Raw genomic sequence first — 22,813 nt, forward strand, 5'->3', positions numbered from 1 at the left:
TGACAACGTGAAAATTTGGGACAAAACATGCGGATCGGAGTGAAACGAAACTTCATATGTATAAACAAAACGGAACGAGTAGAATGAATTATTCAAATTCAATCTTGCGTATTTATCTGACCGGAGATATGGCAACGTGTGATTTGTTGATATCTATAATATATATTCAAACAATTTTGCGCAATCCTATGGCTCCGTAACTGTTTACTGCACGTTTTGTGTCAGGCATTACCATCTAGATCTAGATGCGTTGTCCGACAATCGCTCGAAATCAGGGGCATTTGATACTTGAAGAAAAATAAGAATCGCTGAACGTATAAATTAGAAACTTTAACTTTAATGGAAATATCTAGAACAATTGACATGTATGTATAGTAGTTATCTCTAGGGTATGGAACCTAGTGCAAAAGGTTTTTTCAATCTGATACCTACATCGTTCTAATATGGTAATTCTTACATCCTAGTATCACGTGAGTCTGGTACGTTTTTTTTTTCTTTCTACCAGGAAAATGTTGCACGTACGCAGGGATAGAAATATTCCGATCGAATTTGCAAGCGAACAGATCGCAAACCGAGCAGCCTACTACGCAGATCCGAATCCGCTCTCGGTGTTCTCCGTATCGCTTAAATTCAAATCCTTGAAAGTTAAATCGGCGAAGCGGCGATTGTGACCAGATATACCATCTTCGTCTCGACCTTGACCGGGTGGGATTAGACTTTTGTCGGTTACCGATGACCGTTCACAGCGCGGAGCGGGAAAGAAGTTCGAATCCGATGTGCTCTCGCTCAGATCGCAACATTTTACACCAGCGGGTAATTCCCGGGGCACGTGATCGTAGCTGATAGTCTTTATCCCATTACATTCGCGGATCGTTCTTACGGAGGCCTGAAGCGTTCTCGGTTTCATCTTCGGTTTTTCAGCGACGCTTCGCGGCTGCTTCATCCTCCGCTTTTCGTCTAATTTTTTCGCAAGCTCGGCTTTTGCGTTCTTGTAGCTTTCGATCAGTTTGTCTCGAAGCGCCTCGCTACTGCAATGGTCGGTATTTTTCTCAAGGTATATCTGCATCCTGCGAGCGTGCATTTCGAACGCCGAAGGCGGATCACCGGAGAAAATCGAATGCTTGGTGCTCGACACCGCCAATCCTGAAGGAAGGACCTCGTCATTGGTCAGCGAATCGGCCGGGTTCGATTCCTGGATGCAAAAATTATCGCATCCTTTATCGCCGTTAAAAGACAGTTCGAATTAAGGTCTCGTACCGCGAGCGAAATCGTGAATTAACGTATATTTATAGCCATGCTTAAAAAAAACTTACCCGAAATTTTTTGTAACGCGGAAGCGTGACGTTGCGCGGAACGGGTCGTTGCCACGTTGAGCATCGCGTACTCGTGTGAAAGTAGTAAACTTTGCCCGGAAAAGTGGTCGACATGCACTCGATCCATCCATGCTTCGCAGCTACTACGGACCTGGAACAGAATTATTATTCCCCGCCCCAGTGTTTCAATAAGCAAATTTTCTCGTGGGAATCAAATTCAATCTTCTATATAGTAATCGGTATAAGCTGTACTCGTCAAATAATTCTTCAATTTTCAGGCTATGTGAAACAAGATACCCAAGATACATAGTAAGATACGATACAAGATACAAGATCGGAATTCATTTGATCTTCGATAAATGTTTTTCCTCCTCTACACAAGAAATTAAAATTCTTCAAGGAAAAAGTAGACAACGAACAACCCCCACGTAATATATAATTTTCAGAAATATACCGACGCAATTACAAAGGATTGCAAACAATACTAATAACCGACATTGTATATACCTATACAGTTATTACAGCTTGATCCCGGTTCAGGAAAAAAAAAACAACAAACGGCGAAGCCTTGACCGTGATTCGAACTTCGATACATAGACGCACGGCTTTTGTTTTTATCCGCCTCATACGTTGTAACGACATCGAACTTACTTGGCGCAAGAGTCGCATCCAAAAGTAACGCAGGTCCCTCCGCACATCGCAGTGAAAATGTTCGTGCTTCGTACACCGTGGCTAAGAAAAATCAATTGCAGCAAGTCGCTGTGGTTGACAATGAAGTGCGCGCAGTAAACAAGTGAAAATTTCGGGTGTGTGTGAACTCGGTGAGGTTAGATTTACAAGATCCTGCGATACACGCTAATAGTCCGGGATCGACGTATCGAACATTCGGCTTCCGGTCCGAACTTCGCGTCGCGTCGCGTTCATTCTGCTTCGATACATCGGCGCCAGAGTTCGCGGGATGCAAGTGAAATGGTCTGCACAGAAATCTGTGGCATCGTGATGCATTCCCATGCTCTCCAGGTATTAGGTATGTAACAACGTGAATTTACACACCTTCCGGCGTTTACGCCACGCAATTTTCAGTCATCTAGCTCTCAGGTGTTTCAGGCGAAACGCTGAATTTTCATTGCTACCTAAATATTCGGTGCTAGTTGTCCGCGTCGAAAGATTTGAAACAAAAACGAATCGGCGACAGCGATGTTTGTACCGGCGATTCGTTTTCATTTGCTCGCGTCACGCCTGTGACAATTGTAATCATGGGAAAAAGCTGCGAGGGGGAATTCACTGGCCTGGATATAAATCTGCACTTCCCAACATATTTCCAAGCAACGCGTACCTGTAACGAGTTGAATCGGTGTGCGAATCCACGCTATATCTATAGTTCCATAGATGTACAGATAAACCTCGCACAGAGAAAGCGTTTCTCTGGATTATATTAGGCATGTACGACTATTCAAACATACGTTTCATGCGTGAGCTATTTCCTGCGCCGTTTTCCTACCGGCGGAGCTTTATTATCCGCTAAAAACCAAATGTAGCGTAACGATATAATGATAAGAAATCAACAGGTATCGTTCGCGGGCGAATTATTGGTAATCAGGTTATCAGTTACAAACTCTTTTCCGCAAACTTCCGTGACATATTGTCAGGACTAACCAATAAAAATCTATTTCAGGCCGGGTTGCCGACAATTTCGGGAATCTCTGGAAGAAATGGAGGGCTCTACTCACAGCAGTGCCGTATGCTTTATTATCGTACGCCCGGCGCTGTACCGGCAGTAACAACAAACGATCGACGGGAATAATTACTCGTAAGTAATAAGCTTGTAACCTAAAAATTAGCCAATTACATACCTAATACTTATTGAACAATTTTGATCCACATTTTGTTTGTAAATTTCAGTATCGATCTTTATGATATACAAATATTGCACAGTGATATCAATACGATGAAAGTTGATATACTTTTTACTAAAAATATTGCTGTCATAAAATGTACTAGTTTTTATTAATGTTTCGTGGAAAGAGAAATCTTGACCTCAGAGTGTATTATGCAGAATGCACACGTTGCTAACTGCCAAAGTTTCAGCCGTGGGTGTGAGCCCTCCTCAGAACACAATTTATTAATCTAATTAAACAAAAGAATTTGACAATAAATAACAACAGGAAGGGAGAGCTTGTTCATACTCCGAACTAAACCGCACAAATTTTCTTGGTTCTAGTTTTCCGCCGGTGTGGTTTGGTTTGGAATACGAACAAGCCCCCCCTTTCTGTTGTTATTTATTGTAAAGTTCTTTTGTTTAATTAGATTGATAAATTGTGTCCTGGGACTACATCCAGGGACGGAACGCTCACAATTAACGATGCGTTCCATTCTATCCTACACATCCAAGAATTCTTTCTACATTAGTATTTGGTATTAGTCCGATATTACAAATATTAAGTAAGTCAGGTTACCCACCTTTCGGGTCTTTCAAAGATTCTGGGTTCGCCAAAAAACCCGATCCGATATAAACCTGTGTTGAGAAAAATCTTGACCTCAATAATCTAATTGCGCGGAGAATTTCTTGGAAATGTAGGTCAGGGAACGTCGAAATACAGACTCCAATTTTTTTCCACCTTTCGGCCCGTTCTGTGGGCCCTCCTCGGGGAAACAATTTTATTCTATGCAGACAGTAGGACAAAAAAAATAATTGTATGATTAACAATTTGTACAATCGTATAGAACTTAGATAACAGAACAAACTTATTATATACTAACCAATAATAGTTGGGCGCACATAAATATTACACTATTGCTGTGGAGATCGTCTTCAGACGGTTTTAATTTATTTACAATACATTGTAAACATGGTTAACGTTCTTCGTGTCCATAACATTGTTAAATAAAAACGTGCAACAAGTTTATAATCCTATTGTAGAATAAACACGAAGAGATTTACTTAACTGAACTTAGTTTGAACGTAGACTTTTTTTTTATTTAAATGACATCTATATATACAACTGGTCTTATGTCGACCAGTCATCCAAAGCAATCAAAATAAAAAAAAAAACGATCAAAAAAATAATAATGAAAAAACAAAAATAGGAGTTTATTCGTAATCCGGAACTATGTAAATAAGACCATTTGTATATATAGATGTCATTTAAATAAAAGAAAGGTCAGTTAAATAAATCTCTTCGTGTTTCTTCTACAAAAAATTAGATTATGAACTTGTTGCACGTTTTTGTTTAACAATGTTGTAGACACGAAGGACGTTAACCATGTTTACAATGTATTATAAATAAATTAAAACCGTCTCAAGACGATCTCCACAGCAACAGTTTAATATACGTGTCCGCCTAACTCTTATTGGTTAGTATATAATAAGTTTGTTCTGTTATCTTTAACATATCATTGATGCTGCTACTTTGTGACACGGTGTCCACTGCTCCTGGAAGTCCTTGAGGTCCTGGAAAAGCTCTTGAATTTTGCTTTTCTTTAAAAAGTTCTGGGAATATACTTGAATTTTTCTTGTATCCCGGAAATATTCGATTTTTGAGGTTTGGCTGCGAATGATATATTTATTTTTTTTTACACCAAGTTACTATTTAAAAAAAATGGATTCCCACCTCGAATCTCGTTTTTCGTTTTTCCCTACCAACAGGTTGTAGTACATATAACGGATATCTCGTACATCACGCCGATTATGTATGTACAGTGCCCTTTGCCCTCTGCATTCGTGTATTTTGATATTTTCTAAGTGTCTTAAAAAACCTGAAAACGTTGTTGAACGTTGTTACGGATTTTCATACCTAACACCATACGTGATTTCGCTTGAAGCAAATTCCTGTTTGGCACGTATTCCTCGTTACAAAGAAAAACGCAAAGACATTCCATATATTGTAACCTGCATCGTCGCCGAAAGGTATTACGCTTAACCCTTCAGGACATGGGTGTTTTGACTGCCATTATTTACTCTGGCCATGAGAAAAAATCTCATGGCTTCTGCGCATGCGCTCAGTATATTTTAAATACAGCTTTCTTAAGAAAATATCATTTATTTATAATTTTCAATGTTTTTTAAGGTAAAATAATTGCTCAAATTTATTATTAAAGTAATATCAATTAAAAAAAAAAATAATAGAAACAAATATTATTAATAATTATCATTTTGTTGTGTTACTTGAAATTAAAAGTAGTAGTTATTTTATTTTTCAAGATTAACAGTCCTCTTAATAATATTCATTTAATGAATATCAACAATTAAATAATAAATTTTACATTTTTAAAAGCAGATAACACAGCACAACATTGCACAATTATTCTTTAGGTACATGTATCATGTAAACAAGTATGGCGGAAGCATACTACGGAACGACCCGAACTAGGCCGAAAAGAAACGAAAGCTAAAATCTCTCACCCTTTAATACTCTGGCCATGAGAAAAAATCTCATGTTCTCCAAAAAATTATTTTTTTTCGCAATTTTGATTTAAAAAAAAACAGTTTTTAGTGAATGTGTATCTAGAAAACTAAATTATAGGAAGATACAAAAATTTTCAAGTAGTCTTTCCATTTGAATTTTAAAAGATATTTGAGATCTACGTTGAGCATGAGAGAAAATCTCATAACCCATGTCCTGAAGGGTTAATCGACCTGTCGCATCGGAGGCACGAAGGGCGTGAGTAATGCCGTCCAATTAGTCGCGACGGCGGTGAAAGGTAACGAGAGCAAGGTGAACCCTTTGAGGAAAAGGAATTATCATTAGGCAGAAACATCGCCTTACACACCGCATACAACACTGCGGGGGATGAGTGGTTTTGCAGATATGATGGCACAGAGAGAGAGAGAGAGAGAGAGAGAGAGGCGTAGGTCAATTAACGTACATTAACACCGCATGGCATACCCGTAATGATGCAAGTATATGCCGTATAGGAAGTAGTGCCATCCGACAACAATTCCCCCCCTTATTGTTAGTGCGATGCAACGAACGCCCGTTTCCCGTTAACCCGAGCGCACCACCGAGGATCGAGATCGTCGTTGCAATTATCGTTCATAATCTAATCTGAACAACCGTAACCTTATTGCGCTTAAAATTGCGTACGAGTTAAACGATCGCCGCCGCATTCTCGGTGAACAAGTTTACAATCAGTCGATTAACACCGAGAACTTGTAATCGGTTGCTTTTAACCCAGTTCGTTCGTTGACTAACAATTTCAAAATTACCAACCGATGATGCACAGCCACGGTACAAGGATTCCCTCATCTTCTCAACCTGCCTGCTTATGCTATTTTACAATCCACTTCCTGCTAGCGGGCTGAAGAATGTGTAATTAGGAGTTAGGACCAATTAACGAAAATATTCCCAACCGCTCGTCTTTCTCCAACGTATAATACACATATACTTATATAGCTAGGTTCATACTCAAATGCCGCTCAGTGATTTATATACCCGGTTACACGAATCTACACACCTTTCACATGTCGCTCTTTTATAACGATAATCTACAGCCGTATAACGAACGGATCGCCTAATTTAATTACTTATTGTTTACAACGATCGGTGTGTGCAGGGTTCGTAAACCGCGTTCATTAGCTCGGCGAATGACGATAGAAGGGGGAGGAGGGCAGAAACGGCGTCTGTAAAAAAAAAAAAAAAAAAACAAATAGCCGCAATCAACGACGCTAATGACACGATACCAGGCGACATGATTCGCGCTTTAGTGCAAAGAGCGATGAGAACGTTGGCTCTGTTGTTGCAGCTTCGGTATTCCTACAGGAAACAGCGACGCGTGATACAAATCTGAACGACGTTGATGTGTGGGTGACGGCTTTGTGTGACGGGGATACGACGTACACTCGTCCATGGGGACATGCGGGGAACGTGGATGTTCAGAAACGGAAATCCATAGTGAGTAGGTACGTAGTGCGATACAGTATGAACATGCAGTAATAGCGCAAGGGGTACGCGAACTTCCGGAGCCGCCGACGTGCAACTATTTAGTCAAATTTACAAACCAAATGATCTGAGTATGCTAATTCTGTCGCGTAATTAAGGAAGGTATGCAACACCGTATGGACAATTTTAATACGGAGTAGTTTTCTACCTGTGTGCACGTATACGTGAATATACTCGTCGGCTAATGACCGAGTCGGTGATAATCTTGTGCGATTAGATCGAGACGGTACCGCGTGTCCGAATCGTTTGCCTTGCATTACCGATCGCCGTCAACTTCAACTCTTTGCGAGTCATTCGAAGAAAGAAGGCGAACTTGCCTACCCCGTTTCCAACTCGTTTAACCTCCAATTAACACGATTGCTCGGGTCGTACCTTCGAGAGCTGATTAAATCATACCTCGTTAACTGAAATAAAGTCTACGGTCATTACGCGCGCATAAAGTCTATCCCGAAACGATAAGCTCTGGCTACTTTCTAACTTACCCCAAATGCAAAAATACATTCTCCGTTATATTTAGGTCGTCATTTTCGCGGATTATACGAATATGGGTACGCAATGAATGCGTAATTTAGGAATGCGGGGAAACTTTTCAGACAGGTCGTTATTTCAACGAACACACCTTTACATCCGATAACGTCCCCAAGACGCAACGATTACGCGCAGGGCGTAATCTTGAATGGGCGTTTTGAAACCGAGTCGGGATGGTAAAAATTCTTCCCCGTCGGAGGAAAAACTGCGGTGTGCATTGTTGGAGGCATTACCATAGAGAACAATGGTGAAACTATTTTGGAAGCAGCAAACGCGACTTACGATATCCACGACGCTCCTCACAGCGTGCGGCGCAACGCTTGTATAAATGGTATCCCTTACTTGGAGGGAAGGTCTCGGACTAACTACGACTCGCCTTATTCTCCGCACTCCGCAGGGCGCATTGTAGGAGTTGCGCAGGATGCAAGATGCGGGGTGCAGGACGAGGAGCAGGGCGCACCCATGAGGAAGGAAGAACGAGGAGGATGGACCAGCGGATGCATAGGATGCACTGCGTACGGATATTGAAAAACCCATTGTGAGTCGGGGTGTTTTCTGCTGTTTTTTTTTCATCATTTTCCTTTTTATAACGCTTTTCTTTTACACCGCTGGAAGGGATACTTGATACGGGCTATTTCGAATGGTTTTTTACGCGAGGGTCATCTTGAGAGTGGAGAGAACAAGCGGGAGGAGGGGGAGAATTATCCAGGTATAACCTCGCTGTCCGTTGTTAACAATCTTCAACGCTTTTTCGATCCTCGTCCCTCTCCCACTATGTTCATACGAATTATATACATATATATACTTGTATAACGTCACAGGTGAAAAGTAAGAGCGAGTAAAAAATCGCCGGACATATGCGTGCCGAAAAAATATATATCTCGCGCGAAAAGAAAAAAATTAATGTTCGGGAATCGATCATTTTCTCAGGGAAGATGCGTCCGGAGGAGAATCAGAGCTTTTGAGGGACGGGACCGGGACGTTATAAATTTCCGCCCGTGACCCGTGATAATCCAATTTTTGTCCCCGATTCTCTCTTCCGGGTCCGAGTCGCCGCCTGCTGGGTGGCGGAATTTGAAAGACGAAGATTTTTACGAGGACGATGACAAAGAAGCCAAGGTTTTTCGGCCTATCACCGCGACCGCTGGAGATTTACGAGCCAGGCTGCGTTGCCGGCTGTGTACCTGTTCCGATGTCCTTTCGGCGTCTACCGTCTCCGAAAATGAACTTGTAAATTACGCAAACGATTATTGCGAAAGCTTTCTCTGAACGTCATTTGACTCTCCCTCGTTACCGGGGCTCATCCTTGCAGATCCCGGGAGAATCGAGGACCGATCGGTCTCGCCGCCGATGAGCGATGATCCTCTTCCGTTCCACTGAGAGATAATTCGACCAACTGGCCCCTCGTCGACGCGCAAGCTCCGGAAAAAGCGACAGGAAGCGTGGTTTTTGCTATCGCGCAGACACCCAGTCGACGCTCTGTAAAAATCTGTGGTATAAAAATTTGAAAATCAACACGGGGAGCACATGACGTTCCTCGAACCCGGAACACTTTTTCATTCGCCCCTGCTGCACGTTGCCCCGCATTGTCCTGCGCCTCACCAATTTGTGCAACCTCCTTCATGTTTTTTGCGCCCTTCGCTGCGGCTCTTTATGCATCGGGATAGCTACCTGTCATTAAAATCGTTCGATTCCCTCGCTCCTTCGTAACTCGAAACCATCCATTCTCTCCACCGCCGCGTCAGGTAGATTCTCTTATTATTCCGCAGGAGCAAGATGATCTCCATTGATCAGGCCAGCTGTGTACAAAATTTTCGCCGAAATCCCTGCACCGAGAGAAACTTTTCTTACGGATTCCACGATCCACGCTGTGTTATTTAACGTTAATTATTGATTACACGTCACGACGCATTATGCGGATACCTGTCGAATTTGTTGACGAATAATGAAAAAAAAATTAATCAAACCCGGTGCGATGATCAATATTTTGCAAAGTCACTCAGCAGCGGAACCGTCTGAACAACGTGTATCCAATTTCATTCACACTAAACGAGTGTTTCGCAAAAAGAATATCCGCCAATTATCTTGTCTTTGAAAAACTGTTTGTCAAAGATTCTGTGAAGTATGAAATTCGCAGGGTGACCGTATAAAAATTTCGGCTCGACCACGCCCGAGTTCATTTATTTCGCCCCAGATGAATCAGCGGGTAAACAATTTTCTTTTTTTATTATAACAGCTAGAACATTTTTCCAGCTACCTCATTTCTTCCTCGTTTTCATATTTTCACTTGGTTTGTATTTTCCTTTTTCTTTTCCGCGCCGCGGCGATCGGCACGTCTAGTCGTCGTCATCTATACGTGTTCGAATGGCGACGAAAAGGAAGCGGAGAGAGAAAGGAAGATAGAAAAAAAGAGAGAGACAGAGAGGAGAGTGGAGATGGCGAGGACCGTTAGTTGGCCCCGGCTCTGCGGGAGCGTTGCCCGGGCATCGCCGTCGCCTCCGTCTGTCCATCCGTCGAACCTTCGTCCTCCTCTTCCTCCTCCTCCTCGTCGTCGTTGCGAATATGCCGCCAACTGTAAGCTCTTACATAGGCCTTAATCCGCCCGCCGTGCCTGGGACAAGTTTAGGGGTCTTATTCCCGGGGCCCGAGCCGCTGAGAAGTCCCTTGACTTTGGCCGTCGCCTTGGCCTTTAACCACTGCACGTATAAGGCCGCTGATCTTTGCGATGCTGCGGGAAATGTTGCCGCGATCCCACCTCCGTCGGTATTACAGTAATCCTCGCCAGGATTTCACACTCCGCTCTGCACGTTTGTCGTCATGCATGTGCGTATGTACGTATGTACGTACGTACATGTCGCGATTTGCACACCCGCAAACAAGTTCCACGAAACGTCACGACAATTACTGTTTTACCATCCGAGCATCGCCTAGTAACTTCTTATAATTTTCCCAGACGATGTACCGTATAATACACGCGCATTCATTGAACCTGTATTACATCTTATCGTATCCTGTACCGAGGTTCGGATATCGCAATAATCATTCACGTTCAAGCTGTTTCTTCGATTGCTTTCGCTTAGAAACAACAGGTATAATTTCGTGTGTGTGTGTGTTTTTTTTTCTTTCTCGTTTATCAGTTATCAAACAATCATTAGAATATCAATTGAACGAAAAAACATTCAGACTTTTAATCTGATCTCACTGAGTTGCTGGGACTTGAGTTCTGTCAAATAAGAAAGAAAAAAAAAAAAAAAAAACAAAAACTTGTTTGAGAATTTCCGTTCCTTCGTATATGACAAGATTCGAAGGCATGTGTAGGTTCAAACTCTTTCACACGATACGACGTTTGACCGAAGTGTCACCTTGAATTTTGCTCCACTCGTTATTTCCCCGAGTCTTTTAGTCGATAATTGTCTCATTAGACCGTGATTTTGCTCTTTCGAGAAAACCGTGCTCGCTCGGACACCTATATTTGCTTGCGCAACGCGTTAATTAGCCATGACCCGTTCTCTTCCCACGAAACGAGGCTCCTCTCACCTTCCTCCCGCTTCCAGTCCCCTTCCGCTTGCGCATTCCCTGCACTCAACCGTCTCACTTACTTGACTTCTTCGTTCAGCGGCATGCTCTTTTACATTCTACACACTCGCTTCGTCTGCAATGGCCGACTAGAGATGTTTATACACCCCCTCCTCCGTTTGTCCTCCAAGATTCAGCGTTTCGGTTCCAAAAATTAATAAAAATAAGTGGAATCGAGTAAATCTGCAAAAATCCCACCATCTTACGGTTCGATCATCGCGTTCAAACCTCTCCCATCTTTTCAGCTGTAAAGATCCGTTCGAATCTGTCGAATCAGAGATCCGAGACCACAAGACGTGATCCAACGATCGCTAGATTTTCATTAGCCACAAACTTGCAGGGTTATTAATTATGTAAATTGCACATACCAGTTAAACAATTTATTTAGAATGAATAAATTTTATTTGCCGTTAGAAAAAAAATGGGTTCATCATTTTACAGCACATCGAATACAGCAGATATATGTTTGATTCAGTTTGACGCTTGATTAATTTTCATTACAACTTTAAAAGCAGTTTATTGTTTCTCATTTAATTCGATTTAATATTCAGCACGTGATTCGGTAAAAATTTCTTCCTACCATCACGGTATATTAGGTGTAATAATGCTACCCTAAGTGTAAATTCCAAATCACTTTGTTGCACAGCAGACGTAGGAACAGTCAATAAAATGCTACGCGTACAAATTAGAGCAGAAGGTAAAATTTGGAGCAATAAATATTTCGAGTTTTAAATTGGGGCAATAACGTATATAAATATAATATACCGACCTACAATCCTCCTGTTCACAAAGGATAACGTGCAGTACCTACTTTTCTGCAACGAGTATATAAGTATATGTACACGTCCCTGCAATAAAACCGAACCCACCTCAACTGCACAGGAATGCCATGTTCATCCGTTTCACTGAAACTGACAAAAATTTCGGCTTGTGTAAAAATTACAGACAAAAATATACATACGTAAGTTGAAATCAGAGAATACGAGAATATAATCCAAGTGATTTCTCTCTCTCTCTCTCTCTCTCTCTCTTTCTCTCTTTCTCTCTCTCAAGTGTCCTGTCATTGTTTCAAGAGTTTACCGATTTACGTACGCAAGCTTAAAAAGGACGATAAATCTCCTCGAAGATCATACCGTGACTTTTTATTTCACGAACAAAAGCGCGCAAGCTCCAACGCACTTTGCAGGCGTAAGAAAGAAATGGATAAATCCTCTCTCGCAATCGATGGAAAATAGAGAAAAACATCGAGTGCGGGCACTCTGCTCGTGGCTTCGAAGGTTGGTGGAGTAATTTCACACTACGGTCAGTTTCGGCGAAGCGACAGCAAACAGAAACTGAAACTGGCACCAACCTCTTGTTCGCTCAGCTTGTCACCACTTCGAAAAATCCCGTCAACGGTGTCCTTTGGCCTTCCACGATTCTGATCCTCGCGACAATCCGCGGTCGTATCATCGAAATGATCCAACGAAAAAAAAAAAAGAACAAAATCCAAAACGCGTTACAATCACTTACGAAGCACAAGACGTCTCGGTACACGATCGAAGAATCGAAACGCGTTCTTTTCCCACGTATAACGATTAACGAAACTCCGCACATTTCGCGAACAATTCGAGCGGTGTTCCCCGGGATCCTCGGGAGTCCTTCGGGAGAGTATCGCCTCGGTACTTGGGAGGTTCTTTAAGCACCTCGGCAAAGACCCGATCGTCGACGTTAAATGTAAACTGAGAGGAATCAGAGGCGGTAGGAATGGACTGACGTAGCCCGGCCGGGTCCCGTCGGGAGGATAACAGTTCACCACTGTACCGTTCCCGTTCCCGCTAACGGGCGATATTCGCTCTTATTCATTCCGACACCGCGCATACGCCTCCATGTGTGCAGACGACCACCAGCCGAGTATACGTGCAAGCACACGGACGTGGAGCGAAGAAAGTGTGCGTGTCGCCGACGGTTTTCTCTCTTCCGCAAAGGATGCCACCGGCCTCCGGTGCCGTGCAACCTCTTCTCGCCTCCACGCCGACCTCCACCTCCTTAACGTGACCTTGACTCGATCCGCGAGGCGCCCTCTCGGCACAGGGCTATAATTCCCCGACTCTCATCCCCGGGGATCGACCTCGGATGATATGCCGATTACCTTACCGCGATATCGGAGAAAGACTTTCCTTTGCTCGAATCTCGGGCGTGTAGCTGTAATTTGATATACGTAATATCGTATTGCGGTTTGATTTGCGCTGAGACGGTGAATTAGCGCCCGAAGAAAGTCCGAGGCTCCTTACAACTTGATTCTCACTTTCCGTACCGTTTTCGTCATTCATCCGCAGCACTCTTGTATAACCGCGCTCGAGTCTCGAGCATCGTTTGCTCGCTTAAACTCCTCGCGATAATTTGTCCGTATCTTCGTGGATACCGACGCGGAATCGGAGCAGTCTGAAATTTATCATCGACTTAATTGTTTCAAATTTATTTTACTTCACTGTCACTTTTAAATCTAGTCAAATTTGCTCAGCTGTCGGAAAATTTTCATCGGTACAAGATCAGCTATTAGTGGTGATACTTCGCGTTATAAACTACTTGGAAATGGTCCTACATCCATATCTTCGAAATGGGTATTAGCTTTTTTTTAAACCATGATTCAGTGGTTTTCAGTGCTTCGATCTTACAGCGCGGTGACATTTTAGTGGTCGGTTATTCACCGCACGGTATAAAACTCATCACTGATTCATGTTTGGATAGTGAACTCGAGGATTTTAGGGGACACTTTTAGTCCGTGTTGTACCGTACGAGGTTGAAAGTTCATGACAGATGTTGACACCGCGCGTGTGACGCGGAAGAGCTTAGCGGAGAGCTGAGTCGATTGATCGTGCGGAAAAGAAATTGCTAACTCGAGTCTGTTTCTTCCGAGTGATGGATAGGCGAATCCTGAAATCAGACACTCGCAATTGACGTCAAGCCGACGCGTCTGCGACGAATTTGGAATAATCGTTGGCGAAAATAAATGACTAACATGCGGTATTCGGCTGACCCAACTATCGGATTTGACTATGAATCTCATATCAAGAGAAATCTGATTGGGTAAACGTACACCGGTATGTGTTTAAAATACCTCAAAGGTACGACTGTCATATTTTTTTTTTTTTTTTGCGACGTGACCTATAAGCCGAGGTTGAAATAGTCGATAACGAGATACGTTGTTAAACAAAAAAAAAAAAAAAATATCACTATTCCTCGACTTCGAAATGACAAAGAACGAGTCCAGTTTCCAGAGTACATAAGTTGAATCTAATCACGCTTTACCATGAATTTCAGACAATTATAAAACTGCGTTGACGCATACTTAACAACGCCAAATCCGTTTGCTCGATAGTTGATTGAAAATCTGTCAAGAACGTCGTGGGTAAATTTAAATTTCCTGGTCCGAGTTGAACGCGGTATTACAAAGATGAGCCGATGAAGGCCTTCGCGAAATCGATAAGTGAAACATCGTCACTTGTGAGAAGAGAAAAACAAAATAAAAATGCGGTGTAGACTCGTGTAGAATATTTTTTGGTGTCAATCTGCCACTATTCGACGTACAAGTTCCGAATTGACGACAAAAATTGTTGCGCATAGCGTTTCACACCGGCGACTATTGGTAAATTTTAACACCTCCATTTTTTTTTTTTTTTTTCTTTTTATTTTTGTGCAGCAAGGATGCAAAGTTCGTAAAAATCGCGCGTCCATTAAGAGAGGATCGAGCTGCCAGCCAAGACCCGGTATGCAAATATGTCCTACAAACATTGATCTAACGGTGCCGCAAGTCCGTCGGACTCGATGTCCGTTTGCGTATCTGTGATACACCACAAGCAAAATATCCGAAAGATTCCGTGGCCGAGATTATAACATACATTCGCTTTGACGCAACCCATGCGAGCCCACCTACCTGCTGTAATATATACAGGTATTGCGCAACGAAAAAACGGAACGCTGCGCGAGCAGGCGTATCGGAAGTTTACGCGTGTGTGCCGTCGCAGATCCTAGTTTTTACACACACGGACACACACCCTTAATCCGGGCTCTTTGAGTTCAATGTTCTCACTTTTGGGTTCTCACTTTTTTGAGACGACTTGACTGCTGCCGGCCCTGTTTGCCTTTTTTATCAATTCGCTTGATAACTGAAGAAGACGACGTTTGTTGTCGGAGTGAGGGAAGAGAGATTCGGAGAAATTTATTCTCCTCACAGCCCGTGACCGGCTCTATTGAGAGGTTGCACTTTACCGATGGAGGCTTCGAAGACATTTTCAAATGCATCCGAGTGCTCAAGGTTAAAGAGTTTGAGATTTATTTGAAATCTTCATCCTATCATTTATTCGGTACATCTCCGACTCGACTTGTAAAAAAAAAGTGGAAGATTCCTGTGGTTTCGTTTTTGTTTTTTTGTTTTTTTTTCAATTTTGTTCAACTACTGTGTAATGCTAGAAAAAGTAAAAATGTGACTTCAAATTTGAACTTTTTTTTTTACCCTTAATACACCAAAAATATGGTACCCCATATATACTTCCAAGTTTCTAAATTGGTTTCTATAACTATGGGTGTCGATGAAGATGTTTAAAATTCGTATACCATACTGTCCTTAATTTTGATTGCAAGTTTTTGTGTCTTCTTTTTCGACGCATTTTTATAGAACCTTGTCCAGCTTTCCCCGTCCTCGAGGAAGACCGGTGACGTTTAATAATCACGTCTCACGAACCACGCTCAAAATTTCTCCCCGTATCTGGTGGCTTTCCTCGGTATTTACATACCGTTTTATGTGTTACACGTTACGTTACGTTACGTTACGTTATAAGCTGTTAAAGATTACTCTAATGAAACTCTCTCCACATCCAGCCTTGACCCACTGAACTCGCGACGATCGAGTTACTCCTTTCTTCGTCCCATTTTATAATACATATACATTTACATATATGTATACATCGGTTTCTTACAAACCACGCGGAGAACAAAAACAAACGTTTGCGACATACCCCGCAGAACGGTTTAAACCAGCAGCTCGAGCATTATAGAAGTACAACTTCATTTCGAAATATTCAAATTATACACACCTGCAGTATCTCGTTATTATACATAAATACATGAATTTATAGCCGCAGTGCATACAACGTACAATTTTTCAGTCATTCCAGAATCGAGACTCGCTGACTACCTATTTTTACTAGTATTTTAGATTCGATGAGAAACGAACTTTTTAAACGAAAAGCTTGTTATTTTTGCAACGATCAGAAAAGTAAAGTCGGCGCGAAAGTTTGCGAAAACCGTTAATCGTTTCGTATTGCATCTATACGTTCGCGCAACATACGTATGTATACACGTATATATTCATATATGAGCGAGTGTATATACACATATTATACATATCGCGGCGAGTCGAGGCGGTAATGCGTTACCCGGGCCCGAGCATATCCATTACCGGAGATTATCTAACGGAAGAAAGTAGTGCAAGGCCGCTTTCTTCTTATCCAATATATACGACCCACTGTTACTTTACCATCTCACCGCATCACGCAGGCATCTACGTGTCATCTTCTTTCTTCCGCACTGCAGCCTCACGCCGCGACGCAACGCCAACGGATTGTGTAATAATAATGACGATGTGATTTTCCAAGTCTTTCCGCGAGGCTGATAAGTCTGAAATTCGGTAAACCCTCTGAGAAGAATGTGTATCAATATTTTGCAGACTAAACTAATCGAGCGTTTACGTTGACAAGGCGTTTACAATTTCGATTGGTGCAAACATGTCCGTGTAAAATCTGCCGGTACATCACGCGATACTTACATCGAAAGATAACTTACGATGTAACGTACAGGTATTTATCAATTAATGTCACAGCAATGATATCTTGCGAAAGTTTAAGAGGAAAGAACAAACCGGTTTCCATCGGGTGGCCACGTCTTTGTGATCGTACAAGACAATTACACTTCGCCGATCGTGTTCGCAAACTGTACCCGCGTCGCGATCAAGACCGGTAAATTCGTCGATGAGATGCAGATTTTACGGGGAAAATGTTTGAATCCTTCTTCTCGTCTCTCGGTTTCAACGACGATTACGTATTCAAGGCGTCGCGCTTCCGCGTTGGCGTCTCGCCACGCCACCTCGCCCTCTTCGCCCTCTTCGCCCTCTTCGCGACGCGTCGTCGTCGACGTCGACGTCTCCGTCGACGGGGGCCGCCGCCCTAGGCGCGATCCTAGCTTGTCACGTGCGGTCCCCGTGGGGCCCGTCTAAGTAGGTCGAGCGCGCAAGAGTTGCCATCCCGTTATCGGCGCGGACACGTGGGGACCCCGTCCAGAGTCCAAGACAAGCCTCCTCCTCGAGCGAGACGCCTCGGAAACTCGTCATCCGTTGAAAACAACGAGAACCGTTTCCGCCGCATCGTCTTTCGGACGATTTTTCCACCGTGAGAACCTAATTGCTTATCGCCTATGCATTTTTACATTCATCCTGAATTCAGCGAGCTCATTATCGTACGGTATAACGGTACAAAAAAATTGAAAATAAATACTGTTTATCAAAAAAGAGTTAAAAACTTGCGTTATGTGTGAATGAGAACAAAGAGACGAATCAGCTAGACCCCATCTTTTATTTTCTCTTTAGTCAGAACTTTATACTCATTTATTTATTTGTTTTTTTTTTTTTCTTTCTTTCTTTTTTTGCAAATAATTTATACGTTTCGGTACGGACAGTATCAGGCGCGTCTACCTAGTACGATATTCTCATCTGCAATGCAACGGCAGCGGCGGCAGCCTCGCGTAACATGGCGTAATCGTTACACACTCGGTGACTATCAGTTACCAGCAGCAGCAGCAGCAGCAACAGCAACAGCAGCAACACCGGCATCAGTAACGACGGAAAGAGAAGGGAGGTGGCGAGAACCCGTTTCCGCGGTTGTTGTTTTACGCGTGCTGTGAACGCTTCGCGACACAGTTGAAAACAATTTTTGAGAGAAATGGAATCGGCCTCTGTATATTATACGTGCAACGCCGCAGTTCAGAAAAGGAAACTTGAAGTATTAAATGTTATTACACGCATGTCTGCTATTTGCCATTGATTGAGAAATATCTGGTGAATTTATTGGGAATTTATTAGAAATTTTCTTGACTTTTTTCAGCTAGTTAAAATTGAATTTTCGTTTACTTTGGTCGGTAAAATTTTTGGACGCGTATTAATTGAATTAGAAAGTACAGAGTTTTTACTCTAAGGGGATATTTTTCTTGCCTCTTTAGAAAGTTTTTTACCGTCTATATATATATATATATATATATTGTTTTGGTACCGGAAGCAGGGCTATAAGCTATTGGAATACCTGAATTTTTGAAAGTTCGTGTTGATTGCGTCAGATGCATGATCTACTTTCATGGAAAAGAGAAGAAAAAAAAAACTACGTATAAAATGTGAAAAAATGTAAATAAATTCATTGAGAAAATCGTGGGAGAAGAAGAATTGGCTAGATGTTTTGTTGGGCGGCACACGTATCGACCTTCAAACTGCGAATTCGATCGAGCGCGTGATAAAGCATTTGTGAACAAAATTTTTTAAGTGTGTCGATTTTTGATAGTCTAATTTTGTAGGGTATAACCAAGGTAAATATAAAATTCGAAGAAGAATATACGGCAAGGAGGAAATAAATAAATAAATAAATAAATAACGAGCAACCGACGGACAGGTATAATAAATATGTCCCGATTTTCCTACTATGTATACATCTATGTAGAACACAAAGAAATTCAAAAGCGTCCGTTTCTGCAGTATACGATGTATTTTTATATGGACTTTATCGTTTTCGATAGAGACGATAATTTTCCTCGTCACCCGAGTCGAATCTGGAACCTCGGATCCGCGTATTTTGGTACCTACATGCACCATGTAGATATATTTCACATTCATGGTGCACGAACGCGTGACACCGGTCAAGATGGGTCTTCCACTTTAGAGGCCATTACTCCGTGACTTAGTATTCTCGATGGTTCGACGTTCTTCATGCATGCAGCGACCTGCGGATATACGTAGGCATGTAATCGTATCGGTTTTTAAAGCATAATGCGACGCATCGAAGAGGGCGCCTCTCGAAATATACAAAAATCAAACAACTCCAACGGCGAGTTGTTTGATCTTCGATGTCGTACTTGTACAACTTTCCACAACGCCGAGTCTTGCTCGAGAGATCGAGAAATTTAAGAGCCGCTGACTTTTATCCCTGGGAGCGGATCCCGGGATCGGTAGAATCGCCTCGAACCGTTCAAGCGCGTCCGGTGGATTTGGTCCAAGATCGTCAAAGATGTCCGCAGCGAGCTGTGACATCGAGTAATGCAGAGTTGAACGACTCTCAGCTCGAGTTATCGCACCATTTTGCTTCGGCTGCCCGGACTGCAGGACTTGGAAAATCACGCGGTAACGGGTCGCCTCCCAGGAATATTTGATCCTTGTGTGAATGGTGGCGGAAGAATGATCGATGACCGGTAATCAATACGGGGATACGTGTAAACCGATTAATTTTCTGCCGCGCAATAATTCGCCGCTTCACACGTCCCGCAACGTTTCTAACGTCAGGCTACATCGCTAGGAATTAAAAGTCGTAGATGTGCGGTGGTAGGAGAGGGAGGAGTGTACAGTACACAAGAGTAATTATTCCTGCTGAATTAATGAACAATTTATATTCACAAGGAAGTAATCTAAGATCTTGTGTTGCAGCCGACTCTCATCATCGCTGTGACTTCATTAAAGTATTGACCCTTCTTCTTCCTCCTCCCGCTTCTTATCCTCGTCGAACGTGCATCTCCTCCAATGATGCAGAAGTTTCACGTACCTGCACTCGACGCTAATTCCAACTCCCGGGCGTTATTATCCCCTGATATTATAACAACGTGCCGGTATCCCCGTCACGGATAGACAGAGTTTGGTGTATGTGTACCGTCTACCCATCGACCGGTTGCTGTGGTGCAGAGGCTTTATTATCCTACTTTGAATGCAGACCCGCAGCTCTAGGGTACCGACTGCATCGAAGGGTGTCCGAGGTGTTGCTTGCAGTTGCGAGTGCATCAGCTATGCCGGGAATAACGGAGGGCGCTTCATCGCGGCTACTTTTTATTCCACACCTTTGTAACCATTGCTAAAATTTTTTAATCTTCTCTCACCTTTCGCACGTATAAATAAATATTTATCGTCGAAGTTCGAGGTTTGTCAGCGTTTTTATATGTACGATATATGGGAAACCGAGGGAATCCAAGGCATTCCAGTTTTGCACCGGTGATTCGGCTGCCCGAGCGCGCATAACCCGCAACTGATGGAGCGAAAACTTGCTCGTCAAACTCCTCGAATTTCCATACTACCGTATAACGTGCCGCACAACGCTGTCCGAGGTTACGATCGAGATATGTATTATGTGTAATCTTCGTTTCGAAACTAGCCATGACCGTGCCAGGACCGCACCGCAGACCATGCAGCAATCTTTCACGGGTTTATGGCCTCGCGCTGGAAATTCTGGGCTCGTGAACTAGCCGCTTCCACGGGCAGGAAGGTGAAGAAGAAGAAAAAAAAAGAAAGAACGAGTAGAAAAAGAAAACGCAAAATAAAAATATAGCTGCAGCTTAAGCCTGTGCACAGTTATAATAAATATAGAGAACGCTCGACTTCAGGAAATCAGCCAAGTTGCTTATAATGGACGCAATTTTTTCTCTCTCGTTTTCTCATTGTTTATTCGACGAAGAAGCTTTAAAACTCTGGTACAAGAGCCGGCCAAGGTCTTAACGCGTCCGAAAATACGCGATGACATTTATACCGGTTGCACCAAATTTTCGGATCCCATTTTCGGGATATCGGTGAGTCAGAAATCGAATAGACCGAAAATATCATTGAGGGGTAAAAATCGCGTACTTCCAGAATGGCGGTAAACGCGCTCTGTCTTACGGATAACACGTGTATATGTATATTTCTGTATATATACATACTTATACATATATCCATCTTGGTACCAGACTTACCGGAGAACAGATTCTGAAAGGCGTACATATATATATATAAGCCTGCGTTGCAACGCCTTTCAGAATCTGTTCTCCGGTAAGTCTGGTACCAAGATGGCGTCGAAACGCGACCCAGCGAACCCGGGCTCTCCGCGCAGCTCGTGCAAGCAACAGGAAAGGTGAACGTCCCGCGAGTCTTGTCCTCTTTGCCTCCCCCCCATCCTTCGCCGCTCTTTCTCGCTCTTCTTCTCCCTCTCCGACTCCTCCTCTTACATTTGTCTCTCTTTAAATGCAGATAGATATACTCGCGAGCAAGGTATACGCCGTATATACATATAGGTTGTACGCGATCAGTGAAGTCTTGGAACAAACCAAAACCAAACGACTTTGTTCGAAAGCTCGCTGCTGTGGAGAACCCAGCCGGATGCCGCTTGCCAACGCTCCCTGTCGTCCGCAAGCGGAGAGAAATCTCACGATAAAGGTTCGGAAGCTTATTCCGCCACGGATTCGCGGATCTTCGATGAGAGACTTGGCCAATTCCTCGCGATTTCGCGAGCGGTTCTCAATCATCGCTATATCACGGCCGTGCCCGTTGTTCGGTACCACTGTCACTGCCACGGCTCCGCGGCGGTGAGGTAATATCGGATTCCATGCCACAAGGCAGTCGGCGAGTCGCCATATTGGTTTCATTATTCTTACCGAAGCGCATTGTATCGTTGAATCACGCTCACTGCCACGCCGCATGCAGCTTACCCTCTACAGCTGTATTATACGAGTCAAATGAACGGTTCAAAATCGTTTTCAAGATGTTTAAAATTGCGGAACCGAGCCGGCCGCTTCTACATTTCTAAAGGCATGAATTGTCTGGCCTCCGGGTAACTAGTTGTGTGGGTATGTGTTATGTATATATACATTTATTTACATACACGCACACGGGATGCATGCCGATAGCACCGCTCGTTATGCCTATACGTGTACGTGTGTATTTCTCTGCCTGATACGCGACGTGCGAATAATATATCGGGTGATGATTACAACAGCTGTATTACTCGTGTTATATATATGTCGCTAATCGTATGTCGATAATTTACGTGCCTATAACAGAAGAACATTATAATATAGATATCGGGGTTTGATTGTTAACCGAAAAGCTATTTGTAACGGAAATTATCCGTCATATATATATATACATATATATGTATATATTTTAACGCCGCGAGTCAAACGCGGCTGGAGTGTAATAAAATTGTAATATAGTCACGTGTATATACATATATATATACTTATATATATATATATATATATATATATATTGTGTGAACTCAAGAGCGACTCGATAACGATGCGCGGACCGAAAAATCTAATTGGCAAACGGAAGGACTCGATATAAGCCATTCGTATTCCTAGCGCATGGCGTACGATCGCCGATCGATTTTCGACCGGACATCGCGTCCTCCGGATATTATATACGCG

General features: G+C 42.9%; 2 protein-coding genes across 5 annotated transcripts in view; one reads left to right on the forward strand and one right to left on the reverse strand.

Moving 5' to 3' along the window:
• Nucleotides 1–335: 335 nt before the first annotated feature.
• On the reverse strand, nucleotides 336–2,095 carry LOC124307550 (uncharacterized). Of its 2 annotated transcripts, none has more exons than XM_046769343.1 (3): nucleotides 1,965–2,095; nucleotides 1,314–1,464; nucleotides 336–1,215 (listed from the first exon to the last, which is right to left on the reverse strand). In XM_046769343.1, the coding sequence occupies exons 1-3, from the start codon at nucleotides 1,980–1,982 to the stop codon at nucleotides 584–586; spliced, it is 801 nt and encodes a 266-aa protein (XP_046625299.1). In that variant the 5' UTR covers nucleotides 1,983–2,095; the 3' UTR covers nucleotides 336–583. The 2 variants fall into 2 exon arrangements, with proteins under 2 accessions (XP_046625299.1, XP_046625298.1); XM_046769342.1 differs by having other exon boundaries at nucleotides 336–1,192; nucleotides 1,965–2,089.
• A 122-nt stretch (nucleotides 2,096–2,217) lies between these two features.
• LOC124307542 (transcriptional regulator ovo-like) overlaps nucleotides 2,218–22,813 on the forward strand; it is a 65,007-nt gene continuing 44,411 nt past the window's right edge. For all 3 annotated transcript variants that reach the window (XM_046769319.1, XM_046769324.1, XM_046769320.1), the window contains exons 1-2: nucleotides 2,218–2,340; nucleotides 2,989–3,123. In XM_046769319.1, coding sequence (XP_046625275.1) covers nucleotides 2,283–2,340; nucleotides 2,989–3,123 — 193 coding nt within the window. In that variant the 5' untranslated portion in view covers nucleotides 2,218–2,282. The remainder of the gene's footprint in view (nucleotides 2,341–2,988; nucleotides 3,124–22,813) is intronic.

The sequence above is a fragment of the Neodiprion virginianus genome, chromosome 6 (genome assembly GCF_021901495.1).
Source record: "Neodiprion virginianus isolate iyNeoVirg1 chromosome 6, iyNeoVirg1.1, whole genome shotgun sequence".
Lineage (NCBI taxonomy): Eukaryota > Metazoa > Arthropoda > Insecta > Hymenoptera > Diprionidae > Neodiprion > Neodiprion virginianus.

What these genes read in the sequence shown, in the direction of transcription:
- LOC124307550 (XM_046769342.1), bottom strand. Translation starts at nt 2,011, where the DNA reads ATGTGCGGAGGGACCTGCGTTACTTTTGGATGCGACTCTTGCGCCAA. An exon ending in GGATGCGACTCTTGCGCCAA is followed by an intron (nt 1,465 to 1,964) that starts GTAAGTTCGATG and finishes ATTCTGTTCCAG; the next exon opens with GTCCGTAGTAGCTGCGAAGC. An exon ending in CGCGTTACAAAAAATTTCGG is followed by an intron (nt 1,193 to 1,313) that starts GTAAGTTTTTTT and finishes TTTTGCATCCAG; the next exon opens with GAATCGAACCCGGCCGATTC.